This window comes from Rhinoderma darwinii, chromosome 11 (genome assembly GCF_050947455.1).
Source record: "Rhinoderma darwinii isolate aRhiDar2 chromosome 11, aRhiDar2.hap1, whole genome shotgun sequence".
Taxonomy (NCBI): domain Eukaryota; kingdom Metazoa; phylum Chordata; class Amphibia; order Anura; family Rhinodermatidae; genus Rhinoderma; species Rhinoderma darwinii.
This window is the reverse complement of record NC_134697.1, coordinates 11659858-11674024: the sequence shown is the minus strand read 5'-3', so window position 1 is coordinate 11674024 and position 14167 is coordinate 11659858. Positions and strand designations below refer to the sequence as shown.

The 14167-nt window shown below is 45.2% G+C and overlaps 1 protein-coding gene across 2 annotated transcripts; it reads left to right on the top strand.

Moving 5' to 3' along the window:
- Positions 1-4704: 4704 nt before the first annotated feature.
- On the top strand, positions 4705-13478 carry LRRC23 (leucine rich repeat containing 23). Of its 2 annotated transcripts, none has more exons than XM_075842334.1 (8): positions 4705-4853; positions 6075-6218; positions 6520-6632; positions 8232-8488; positions 8755-8885; positions 11534-11670; positions 11745-11964; positions 12735-13478. In XM_075842334.1, exons 2-8 carry the CDS (start codon positions 6078-6080, stop codon positions 12747-12749), a joined length of 1014 nt encoding a protein of 337 aa, XP_075698449.1. In that variant the 5' UTR covers positions 4705-4853; positions 6075-6077; the 3' UTR covers positions 12750-13478. The 2 variants fall into 2 exon arrangements, with proteins under 2 accessions (XP_075698449.1, XP_075698450.1); XM_075842335.1 differs by lacking the exon at positions 4705-4853 and adding an exon at positions 4870-4931.
- The last annotated feature ends 689 nt before the right edge of the window (positions 13479-14167 follow it).

The window sequence follows — 14167 nt, the reverse complement described above, 5'->3', positions numbered from 1 at the left end:
TATTTTGACAGCGACACGTAAAATAAAGGCTTGTGGGAACAGAACATCGTAATTCCCATTGAAAGCAATGGGCAGATGTTTGTAGGCGTATTAGGGGCGTTTTTTCAGGCGTAATTCGAGGTGTAAAACGCCCGAATTACGTCAGAAAACACTGCGTGTGAACATATCCTCACAAAACACTGATCTTTTTCCCTTCACCCTCCCTCTTCTAAAACTGGTATTGGTGGTAGAGGTAACCCAATGCTCCTGTACTTTGCATCCATCTCTCTTCTACCTACTTTGACTCCATTTTCACACGCACCTCCATGATGCAGGCAACTATTCGATTAGCTCTTATTGCGGGCAATTTCCTAGGAATAACCTCCAATGGCTTTGCCGTGGCAGTGAATCTTTGGGACTGGAAATTCTGCGGCGTACTGAATGCCTCCGATTACTATATATGTAGCATTGCTTTATCCAATCTCTTCCTCCAGTTGTGTTTAGCGTTAACTTGGCTCTGTGACGATAGCTGGAATTACGACACTTTATGTCGAATTAATTTTGCCCTGACCATGATCACCACGCATTTTAGCTTTATATTGGCTGGAAACTTGTGCTTGGTTTTATTGCTGCAACATTTTGACGTTCAACCACTGGTTACTGCAGGCGGGCAGACGACAACTCTCTGAATTATACAGAGGAACCATCTTTCGATTTTTTCTCATCTGCATCGTACTGGGGTTACCACTATTCTGGATGAAAATGAAAAAAACGTCCACTAACTCAGACTCTCCTTTTCTTAACATTAGTTTTTATGATACAGAAATGGAAAGGTATTTTGATGGATATAAAATTTTTCTTTTGGTCTTTGGGTATACGTATCCGTCGTTGATAAGTTTGGTTTCAGCTGGTTGTATAGTAGTATCTCTTACGAAGCACATGAAGAGGATGCGAGGCATCATGGAAAAAAAACATGGCGCCCTTATTGATGTCCACCGCCGTGCTGCCGTTACTGTGTTCTCTTTAGCGGTCTCGATCCTTATGTACTTTGTGACATCCGTTATTATTCTGCGGGAGGTGTTTCCTGAACAAGATCTCCGCTTAAATCTCTGTAAATTGATCTCTAGATTATATGCGCCGTCGCTTGGAATTGTACTTGTTAGAGGTAATTCCAAACTCAGGAGGGTGGCAAGCCGAATTAAAAAGAAAGTAATTGGAACGTTGACGCTGTATACATCAAAAAAAGAAAACGCGTCAGTCCACATTATTTCGATAAAATAAGTTGTTTTACCAAAAATCTAATTTTCGTTTCATTTTTATTTTTTTGTATTTTTTTTTGACATACGCAATTAATAATATGGACCCCCAGATGACTGAGCAGCAATTAAGAGACTACTCTGATACAAAACGAAGTGTATACAGTACGGTGGAATTTATTAATTTTTTTTTTTATGCCAGTTTTCTGGTGTGGAAAAGTCGCAAACGGCACCAAAGTCGCATTTTGCGTGAACAGTTGCGACTTTGGTGCCGTTTCCTCCGCTCACAACACTTTTTCAAAAAGTGGTCGGAGTTTAGCAAAAGGGGCGAGATCAACCGCGGACGGAGAAATTTATTAGAAATTCTGCCATAAACTGGTGTAAATTATAACGCAAATCTATTCCAGCTCAAGGCTGGCGAAGATGTGACTCTCTGGCGCAAGGTCAGCATGAGGAGTGCGTAATTTACTAAGAGGCGTGTGTATATTGCTCCAGAGATTTGTATATCAAGACTTGCGTGTGAAAGGCCAGTCTTAATAAATCTCCCCATGTGTGTTATATTTTGGACTGACTTTCTTAAGATTCTGAACTCATACCAGTTAAAGGGGTTTTCAGAGACCCAAAAAATTGGTTTTAAGATAGGGAATGTGATAAAATAATAAAAAAAATGTTACTCACCTGGTATATCCCCCATGGCTCCAGCCCCACCACCTTGTTGGCCCTACTAGTCTTTGTTAGCTGTCCTGCATTGATGACGTCATCAATGCAGGACAGCCAAGAAAGACTGGTGGTGGGGAAAATAGCAGGTGAGTAATGTTCATTTTGTAATTTTATAACATTCCCTGCCCTTAGGCAATTATTTTTGGTCTCGGAAAACCCCTTTCATTTTCCAAATTTTTTAGCAATGCCTGTAATCCAGAATATATTCAAAGCGAAAGGAACTCTAGGTGCTGCCGTGTGGCGCCTCTACGAGCTAACCTATTCTCACTTCGAGGCAATGCAAAGGTGAGAATTTCTACGTAGCAGGCACTGAGTGCTTCCGGCAAAACGGCGGGTCCGGTGCACAAAAGAGGCAAACGGAAAACAGGAGCACCGGCTCCGTCACCATTGAAATCAATGGTGATGGAGACGGAAACCTCTGGTCGGTGTCAGTTTGTGTCTGCTCAGGGTCCCGTTCTGACGGAAACCTCTGATGGAACATCAGAATGGGACCCCAACACAGATGTGAACAGAGCCTAAGACAGGTGAGGGATAGCGCCAGGAGAGGTGCTGCAGGAGCCGGCAGACCCCACTATAGACACGTGGTGGAATAGCCAACCCGTCCTGAATTGAGAACTGCGCATGAATAGAGAGGAAGGGCGTCGAGGGAAATGTGTAATACGTATTATACTGCATACAGTATATAATACCAATTATAATATAATTATAATACTAATTATTATAATATAAGAGCGCTAGGGATTGGTGGGCGACAGTAAGTAATTAAATTGAATGATTGTCCATCCAACAGATATCATGCTGTACATTGAGGGGGTGGAAGACATAAAAACCCCTGACTTGAGCACCAAGAGAGCTTGTCCCACCCCTGACTGCAGGATTAGACTACACTTAGGGGTTGCTTGTAGTCTGTAACCATGGAGACACATAGCTCTGCATAGATGCTACAGCCACAAAACGGTAGAAGATTCTTTAATTAAGGCTACTTGCAAAAGTCCTCCAATTTTTTTTCCATTGTAGATGCACTGGAGCAATGTAAGTCTTACTTATTTAACAGTAAATTCGGAGTATCTTGATCTTTGTGTGTTTGTGTATCTAATTTCTAGAATGTATTTTAATTGCTTCGTATGTTATTTGATAATTATTCAATAAACTATATATATTAATTTAATGTGTACGTCACCAACATTGCCTGATAAAACTTTGTACACTAGTATTATTATTATTATCTACTTTTCGTGATATCATCATCCATGGCATTGTACAACATGGTGCCCAACATTGGTGAGAGCCTAAACATCCCCCGTCTGATCTTTTTTTTTTTTTTTAGAGATAAGAGGTGTATGGAAGCTGCTTATCCTCTTCTGCCTTTTGAAAGCAGCCAATCCGAGCATGCTTATAAGGTCTTATTCAGACGAGCGTATCTCACGTCCGTGCGTCCAATGCTGCACACACAGACAGCACACTGACACATTCAATGGGTCTATTTACTTGCAGCATGCACTACTTTCACCAGTGTGCGCCATTGTGATAAATTTGCCGGTTTCTGTCTAAACCAAGGACAGTGTTTGGGTAGACCGCCATATTTATCATAGAGGATCTATCACCAGGAGAGGCCCCCTATTTTTAATTGATAAACAGCCCCCACAAAAAAGTTTTTCTAAATATAACTAATTTTTTAAAAAAAAATTATTGAGGCGCAGGCTTATTATGCAAATAGGCGACTGTTACCTCCGCAGTCGGCGCACGCATCCTCTCATTCCCACAAAACCCTGTGGCGTGGACTGAACCCGCTAGATCTGGGACTATAGGAGCGCTGCTAAAATTCAAATTTATTAACGCTCTTTTAGTTACAGCTGCAAAATATGGCGGGTTCAGGTGGGAATGTGATGTCGGTGGCGCTGGGCATGATGGGAACTGTCAAAAAGGGTGCACGCACCGACTCCAGAGGTGACAGGCGCCTATTTTCATAATAGACGCTCCCCTTAGGGCCTGTTCACATCACCGTTCGCTTTCCATTGAGGGGTTCCGTCTGAGGTTTCCGTCGGGTGAACCCCGCAACGGAAAGTCAAACTGAAACCACAGCTTCCGTTTCCGTCACCATTGATATCAATGGTGACGGAAACATTGCTAATGGTTTCCGTTCGTCAACATTCCGGTAGGTTTCCGTTTTAACGACAGAATCAATAGCGAAGCCCACTGCGCTATTGATTCCGTCAGAAAAACGGAAACCTGCCGAAATGGTGACGAACGGAAACCATTAGCAATGTTTCCGTCACCATTGATATCAATGGTGACGGAAACAGAAGATGTGGTTTGTTTGACTTTCCGTTGCGGGGTTCACCCGACGGAAACCTCCGACGGAACCCCGGATGTGATGTGATCAGGCCCTTACGCTTTTTTTAATTATTTTATTTTGAAAATTATTGTATTTTGTATTTATTAACAATTTCTGCCACTTTCTACTTAGAAAAATGGTAGAAAACAACGCATGGTCCAGCCTGATTACTGATTTCTAGAGTTGACAACATGGCACGTGCATGGAATACTGGTGCGCCACTTGTATGGTGCTTTTATATAATTAATGATTAAATCTCCCTCTATATACTTGTATATAATATACATATACACTAGGCTGGTACAGCGTTTCCTCAGAAGCACATTACACTGACAGCAACTGTGAGACATTTCTGAGGTAAATTCTAACAAAATGGCCGACGCCGACGCCGACCCGCCAAGTCAAAAAGAGTGGGCGGGGCTATGGAGTCACCTGACCATATATGCGTCGTCATGGAGCCCGGCTTATACACTTCCGGCCGTTTCTACAGCAACCAGTAACGCTTTCTCGGACTTCCGGTGCTGGTTTTCTGCTGTAACCACCGCGGAGACCCGGGCAGAGAGGTGAGTGATGGCTTCTTCCTGCGGGATCGGGCCTCAGCATGGTCTGTGTGTGCTGTCTCCTCTATCTGAGCACTGAATGTATGTAGCATAATATCTGATCAATATATGTGAAGAAGATCACGTGGATTTGGGTAATGTAGTATATGTAAGGGAGCGGCTTTTGCTGGTAAAACCTAAGGCGGGTTCCCACGTAGCGTAACGCTGCGGAATTCTGTGCGCAAATTCCACAGCATTTACAGTAGCAGTAAATTGGATGAGATTTAGAAAATCCCCTGCCCCCGCTGCGTAAAAAAACCGCAGCGGAAACGTTAATAAATTGACCAGCGGTGCGGAATTTAATTCCGCACTATGTCAATTTATGTTGTGTTTTAGTTGATTTTCCGTTGCGGGTTTCCCCTTTAAATCCAATGGGGATTCAAATTCTACAACAGAAAGCCAAGTGTTGCGACTTTTGCGGCGTATTCGCAGTGATTACGCCGCAAAAATCGCAACTATGGAAAACAGAGAAAGAATCATACTTACCCAGAATGCCCTCCTCCTTCCTGCAGTCCAGACTCCTGGGATGACATTTCATCCTATGTGACCGCTGCAGCCAATCACAGGCTGCAGCGGTCACATGGCCTGCATCGTCATCTTAGGAGGCCGGACTACGTGCAGAAGAGAGAGGGGGAGGGGGGGGGGTAAGTATGACGCCCTTTTTTTTTTTTTCCAATGCTGATTTCCGCAGCGGAAATTCCGGCCAAAAAAACGCACCGGTGTTCCAGGTCGGATAAGCTGCATGGGTTTTACGCAGCGTATCCAATCCGTGGGATGACCGCCAAGGCTTCTGTGTTCTCTCTAGTTGTCATATTGGGAATTCTAGGGGTTGGGAGGTCTTTGGAAATGTTTCCTTCAGTAAAAGTCCATTAGTCCGGCACCTGATGGTCTGGAAATCCTGATAATTCGACATGTGACAAATATACACCCGTGCCGAATTATCCGGAAATCATTTTGGTGGTGGGTCTAAAGCTGGGGTTGATGGCATCTTATCTATAGGGGCGGTGGGCACACTCTGGTGATGATACGCTTACATCTTGTCCTTCAACAAGCCCCAGGAGAAGGTGTGCAGTGGTGAGATTACATATGGACGTCTGATAATACGGCACTTTCGGCAGTCCCAAGTATGTCGGATTATCATAATGCTTCTGCGCTCCACTGCTTAATACATTTTTAATTTTTCAGGAAATGTCTGATGCTGAAGACGACGTTCTGGATGAGGAGCAGGAAGAGGAGGAGCCTTTAGAAGATGCAAATGACGAAGGAGACGATGAGGGAGAGGAGAAGGAGGAAGAGGAGGGAGAAGAAGAGGAGCCTGAAATAGAAGAGGTGATGAGAAAAGTAAAACAAGAACTTGCTGTAGTGAAGTGGGAACCCGTAGACACCGGAGCATTTCCCTCCTTGAGAAATCGAGTCGTCTTCTTCTATCAGAAAGTCCAAAATTTTATCCTGTCAGTTTTATCTCTGTCTGGGAAAGCTGGGTGCAAGTCTTTACAGCTTGAAGATGGGGTGTTACCCACCATTCGAGACTTCTGCATGTCAAATTATTATGCTGTAATTTAGTCTTGGTGTTTATTCTTGATTTTTACTCTTTAAAGTTGACCAGGTTGCCCCCATTTTTTTGTTTAAGCCCCCTCCTCATGTGCCGCTGACTGAAGAGATGCTCAGGGAAGGACTGTCGCTGCTGTGTAAGACTGGAAACGGCCTCGCTCACGCCTACGTCAAATTAGAAGTAAAAGACAAGTAAGTCTGGTCGTCTATGTTGTCGGTTGTGACTTATCTATGGCTGTTCTATGACCACAACCATTGCGATTACCCCCACCTAGTTATTAAGGGTTAACTCCGTGAGTCGTCCTCTTCTGTCCAGCGGGTGACATTTAACATGGTCGCCATTAGGCTATGTTCACACGGAGTATTTTGGGGGAGGAATATCTGCCTCAAAATTCCGTTTGGAACTTTGAGGCAGATATTCCTCTCCCTGCACGCCGATTTTCGCGGCAATTATCGCGCCGTTTTTCGCCCGCGGCCATTGAGCGCCGCGGGCATAAAACAGCGAGATATACGCTTTCTCCTGCCTCCCATTGAAGTCAATGGGAGGTCAGAGGCGGAAGCGCCCGAAGATAGGGCATGTCGCTTCTTTTTCCCGCGAGGCAGTTTTACTGCTCGCGGGAAAAAGACGCCGACGCCTCCCATTGAAATCAATGGGAGGCGTTCTCGGGCCGTTTCTGCCGAGTTTTGCGACGCGGTTTCCGCGTCAAAAAAACTCGGCAAAATACCCCGTGTGAACATAGCCTTACAGTTCCTGATGAAGAGCTCTCAGTACAGGATGAGTAATGTAATGTATGTACACAGTGACTCCACCAGCAGAATAGTGAGTGCAGCTCTGGAGTATAATACAGGATGTAACTCAGGATTAGTACAGGATAAGTAATGTAATGTATGTACACAGTGACTCCACCAGCAGAATAGTGAGTGCAGCTCTGGAGTATAATACAGGATGTAACTCAGGATCAGTACAGGATAAGTAATGTAATGTATGTACACAGTGACTCCACCAGCAGAATAGTGAGTGCAGCTCTGGAGTATAATACAGGATATAACTCAGGATCAGTACAGGATAAGTAATGTAATGTATGCACATAGTGACTCCACCAGCAGAATAGTGAGTGCAGCTCTGGAGTATAATACAGGATATAACTCAGGATCAGTACAGGATAAGTAATGTAATGTATGTACACAGTGACTCCACCAGCAGAATAGTGAGTGCAGCTCTGGAGTATAATACAGGCTGTAACTCAGGATCAGTACAGGATAAGTAATGTAATGTATGTACACAGTGACTCCACCAGCAGAATAGTGAGTGCAGCTCTGGAGTATAATACAGGATGTAACTCAGGATCAGTACAGGATAAGTAATTTAATGTATGTACACAGTGACTCCACCAGCAGAATAGTGAGTGCAGCTCTGGAGTATAATACAGGCTGTAACTCAGGATCAGTACAGGATAAGTAATGTAATGTATGTACACAGTGACTCCACCAGCAGAATAGTGAGTGCAGCTCTGGAGTATAATACAGGATGTAACTCAGGATCAGTACAGGATAAGTAATTTAATGTATGTACACAGTGACTCCACCAGCAGAATAGTGAGTGCAGCTCTGGAGTATAATACAGGATGTAACTCAGGATCAGTACAGGATAAGTAATGTAATGTATGTACACAGTGACTTCACCTTTTATGTAGATTCATTTTTGATCTAACTGGTGATCATTGGTGAGAGTATTCCTATGTGAAAATTGACCATTGTATGTTCAGTACCAGTGTTGTGATTCTTTTGCAGGGAGCTCACAGACATCTCAATCCTGGAGACTTTTATACATCTCCGTTATGTGGATTTGTCCCAGAATTCCCTTCGAGATCTGTCTCCGCTGGGATCCCTTACCCACCTGCTGTGTCTACGTGTAGACCAGAACCAGCTGGTCACAGTCAATGATCTGGGGGAGCTGCCTTACCTACAACAAGCAAGCCTGACTCAGAACCGTATTCAGAACCTTCAAGGAATTGCACACCCAAGACTGGAGTCTCTCAATCTGTTAGGTTGGTGCTGATCATCATATCATAAAAAATGTCCCCTATGATATATATATATTTATTTTTTTATCATGGTCCCAAGAGAGATGAAAAAAATCGGGTCGGCTCCTTCTGTCCAGTTGGTGACATTTTTTTCGGTAGTTTCTTGGTTGTATTTGGGGAAAAAGCTGGGTGCCAACCAAAATGGCCGCCATTACAACTTCTGTAGCGTTATTATTCAGCTTTCTTTGGAGTATAATACAGGCTGTTTCTTTGCACGGTCTGCTTTGTAGGTAATGAGCTCCGTACCTTGGAAAGTCTGGACTGCTCCAAGCTGAATAGTCTGCACACACTGGAGCTAAGAGGAAATAAACTGCAGAGCCCCGCCGGCCTCCACCTGCCCAACCTGCGGGAACTTTACCTGGTGAGTGCGTGACGGTGCCAGGTATTGGCTTATTATGTAGGGTCCTCCTAGTGGTATGATGGCTGGTAGACTCCAGGAGGCATTCACATGGCTTTCACTATACAGTCAATGGCTGAAGACAGACGCATTATACACCAGTCCAAGTAAAGGAGGGAGTTGGAGAAAAGGACTTCGCTTCGGTCTGCGCTCCTGAGGAACACTTTGCCCAATCATTAATCTTCTCTGTATTTAATACGGGAGGGGGCACTGTATGTTTCAGCTTCCCCTGCATGTTCTTGGTCCTGATCTGCCCCACTCCTCTCTGCTGCCCCCATTGCTCAGCACTTTTTTTTCTCTGTATTGCCTCTCCTCTGTTTCATGCTGTCCGCGTAATCCTTTGTTTTCCCCTCTCAAACTGCTGTAGAGTTAGGGGGTTGTCTCATGAAGACAACCCCTGTCCATATGTCATAGGGCGGAAAGCCGTGGCTTCCATTCTCTGAGACTCAAGATGCCCATGAATTGCTGCCATGTAATACTACAGTCCAACTGAAGTGGCCGGAGAAGTAAACCGGGTGCCGGGAGGTGATAGACGGCTTCAATATGAAAGGGGTTGTCTCTGATGAGATAATGCTTTCTGCTGGAAGTGTAAAAAAAAAAAACCTAAATAAAGACAATGAAATGTGGATAAAAACGTATTATATACACAGTGGAGTCCCATTATTATGAGCAGCAGCTATCCAGAGTAACCGGCGTGGACAGCAGTAGACGGGCTGGCAGTGACTCAATAAGGTGCTGGTCGGGGGTCTCCGGTATCTGGCGCTGTGCTGACTGCAGAGCATCCCACATTTACTGGAGCGTGCGTGGGGGAGGATCCATAGAGTGAACAAGACGATCCAGGTCTCACAGTTACTCAATTGGGTTGAAGTCTGGTGAATTAGGCCAGGGAAGTACTTGGAGGTCTTGGTCGGGCTCTTCCAACCCCTGTCGGACATTTCTAGCCGTGTGACATGTCGCATTGTCTGGAAGATTCCATGTGCCCCAGGGAAGACAATCCGCATGTATGGGGGGGGATGTGATCTGCAACAATGGATTCACACCCAAATCGGTTCAGAGCCGTCCACATGGATGAGTGGCCCAGAGAATGCCATGAAAAATCCCCCACACCATAACGCTGCCGCTCAAGTTCTTCCAGCAATGGCTGCCGGGTGTTTGTTCTCTGATGTTTCTCGCCTGACACGCCAACGTCCATCCTTTCGATGAAGCAGAAAACGTGACACATCGGAGAAGACAACCTGTGCCAATTATCGGTGGTCCAATTCCGATACTGCCGTGCAAATTGAAGCCTTTTTTTCCGCTGCACCTTTTTTTTTACATAGGAGCGGTGACCGTCCGTCTGATTCTGAGCCCCATACGCAGTCGGTTCGCTGAACTGTTGTTTTAGACACGTCTGGTCGCCCCCTGGTTGATATTCACAGTGAGCTGCTCCACTGTAGAGTGCAGTTCGGCCCTCACGCACCCCTGTAGCCGACGTTCACCTCTCACATCAATGGCACGTGATGCTCCGCACTTTTCCTCGTCAATTATTCCCATTGGTGCCATTTGTCCACTCACGATACACTTTCACCACTGCAGCACGCGAACCGTTCACAAACTGCGCAGTGTGAGAAATACCGACACCCTGGGCCCGAAAGTCAATAATCAGCCCTTTTTGCAACTCTGATGAATCGCCCCTTTTACCCATGACAACAACGAGTGATATGTGATCATACAGACTATCGCACCCCTTATATACCCACCAGCCCCCGACACATCACTGCCTTCATGGGATACGCGCTGTAAGAGGTGGTCATAATAATGTGACTCGACTGTGTGTGTGTGTGTGTGTGTGTGTGTATGTGTATATATATATATATATACCCCCAAAATGGTTTATAAATTAAAAAGAACAATCGCAAAAATTAAGGCTTTACACGGTTACATTGAGGGGAAAACGAATAGTTCTGCCTGTCAGAGTGCAGAGATATGAACAAAATCAGCTACTTTATTAGGAGGTTATTATGCACTTGAGGGGATTGTCCAGTTTAGAAAACCCATTTTCCTATATCCTATTAGGGAACTCTGAGGTAATACCTGGGGGGGAGGATCCTCATCCCTTGGTCAGAGTGGGGAGCGGTTACAAAGAGTGTCTCTTTCTCTGGAGGACCTGTCCGGTCCTGTATTACAGACAGCACATTGATATGAATTGACACTGTGTAATGCTTAATTTCTCCTGGTGGTGGCGCTGCAGGAGAATTGAACACTTACTGCCAGGTTTCCCCACTGATTACAGTTGATCGCTGGGTGGACACTTTGCGATCTGCTTGTTTTCAAGGGATCCGCTTAACAAGTGGAGATTCTCATCAGAAAACTATCTATGGTTTAAAGTTTTGCTGTGTTTTTCTGTCACTATATTATAAATAAAGCTGGAGGCAGATAACACAGGATCACACCACTCACAATAGGTGATGGGGACAGCTCAGCTCCTCTCCTCCCTGTACATGTCGTAGAGCATGCCCACAACACTCTCCCATAGAAGTGAATGGGTCGTTCCTCTTGTGGTTTACTGTAGATTAGTCTTGTACTTGTGTTATGTTCTCATCTCTAGTTGACTATGTTCTCTCTAACTCCAGGCGCAGAATAATATGAAGACCTTGGAAGGACTGGATAGCCTGGTACATCTCACCAGCCTTCACCTAAGAGAGAACCAGTTGGAGACTCTGGATGGATTCTCGGGGAACATGCGGGCCCTGCAGTATCTCAATCTCAGGTTGGTATGGAGACCTTTAGATGTCTTCTGCTGCAAATAGACCGTTCCTCACCCACCTATATCCTCCTGTGTAGAGGTAATCTCATATCCAGGCTCCAGGAGGTGGAGAAGCTCAAGGTCCTGCCCATGTTGCGGGCACTGGTTTTGCGGGAGAACCCATGCGAGGAGGAAGACAGTTATCGCCTGGAGACTCTGATTGCTCTACCTCATCTGGAAAGACTTGATAAGGATTTTTTTGAGGAGGAAGAAAGGACAGAGGCTACAGAGACCCAGAGGTCTAGACTAGAGGATGGGGTACGTACAGAAAATTCTAAGGGTATGTTCACACGCACTAATTACGGACGTAATTCGGGCGTTTTTGCCCCGAATTACGTCCGAAAATAGCGCCTCAATAGCGTTGACAAACATCTTCCCATTGATTGCAATGGGCAGACGTTTGTCTGTTCACACGAGGCGTAATTTACGCGCCGCTGTCAAATGACGGCGCGTAAATAGACGCCCGCGTCAAAGAAGTGACCTGTCACTTCTTTGGCCGTAATTGGAGCCGTTATTCATTGACTTCAATGAATAGCAGCGCCAATTACGCCCGTAATGGACACGGCGTTCAAGAGCCTGCACATGCCGTTACGGCTGAAATTACGGGGATGTTTTCAGGCTGAAACATCCCCCTTAATTTCAGCCGTAACGGACGCCCTCGTGTGAACATACCCTAAGAAGAGATTACAGCGATTTGTTAAAGGGGTTCCCTCATCTCGTCAACCCCGTTTTGAGATTAAGCCGTCCCGGCATTGAGGTGATCGCTGCGGGTCCAGCTTCTGAAACCTCCAGCGAGGTATTACCAGGGTAAGTTGCAGCCAGCGATATATATTTTTCCGCCAGAGCAGTAGACGCTGATACTTGGCTTATAGAGAAAGTTCCCCAGAGGTGTACCCCCCCCCCCCCTCTATGAGCCCTAAAGGGCATAATGAAAGGGATATTTTTAGTGAGACGACCCCTTTTAGGTTGTGTATTATATGTAACAATTTGGAGGTAGTATATTTACACAATTATCTATTCTCTTTCAGATTGCTGAGCCGTAAAACAATCCTGAGTTTCAGCTGCTCGCCAAAGAAAAATGTCCTCCACCGTTATCGCTGGAAGAGGGGCGATGTAATAGTGTGAGGACCCTTTAACACCGGCTGATATATGAGCGCTGATTGACAATGGACTGTAGCATGTCGATCAGTGCTTGTTCGTTCGTCGCCATACAATTACATAATTGTCGGCAGCGCAGCCATGTTTACACGGGGAGATGTGCTGCCGACAACAATGATTTGATCATCCGTCAAACGAGCGTGTGTCCGTTTGTTGGCGGATTGCTGGGTCTTTTTACACAGACCGATGATTGGGAATGATCATTCAGTTGCCCCGATCATCGACCCATGTAAAAGGGCCTGCTCTTAAAATCATTTGCCATCAAATTTTGCAGCAGAGGAAATTGCTTGGTATCCTGTAATACTGTACAAGGGTCAGATTAGGGTAGGGGGATCATATTTTTCAACCATTCTGGGTGCCATATGGGAGGATCCTATCTTGCAATACTTTTGCAGGTATCATTCTACAATACTCTGCAGGTGCCAGAAAGTACTCTCAGAAGGGAAGGTTGCTATGTTAGGGTAAAGCCACACGGAGCGGCCCTGACGCGGTCGCAACGTGGCTAACAACCGCGCTGGCACCATGTTTGGTCTGCAGGTGTCAGAAGGACTTTAGTGCACAGTATTTGAAAATGACTGCAAATAATCTGAGTAAATGAAGAGCCGTTTCTATCACTTGTGTCGGTATGTTTTATTACTACATAATATATTTCTCTGAGGTTCTGCGCACAAGTCCCTATCACAATACGGACTCTCACATCTGGAGCCTTCCCGCTCTGCCAGCGTATGTTTATGTAGCTGACAGGTCACATCCTACTGTGCAGAGAACCCTCCAGCAGTCCGAGTTCATAGCAGGAGGTCATTTTTGGCTACATTTTGACTTGCTTTGGTTGCCAAACATTAGAAGAACGACATACCCCAGCTATCCTGATTGCCTGGTGCAATATTCTAACAGGGAAAGCTGGAGGCCAAGTTCATCGATATCTCTCCTAGAGATTGTGGCCAATCTCTAGCCTTCGCTTTGTAGCCGTCTCCCCAATATAGCGCCAGCCTTTGCTCCTTATTCTCAGCCAGGGCATAGTCTTACATTTCTTATGGGCATTTGTCCCCTCCAGTGCTTTTATAATTTAATATCTGCTGTCTGATAAGAGACACTACAAGTGCACAGTGCGTTTTCTATTGTGATCTGCAGCAGTGGTGACCAGTTTATTACCTTATAGGAGCCCCACAAGTGACCCACAACAACTTCCAAGGGCTGTACAACATACGTATTTAATCATATGGTAAACCGTTTTTAAAGGGGCTGTCCAGGACTAGAAAAACATGGCTACTTTTTCCAAGAACAGTGCCACACATGGGTTGTG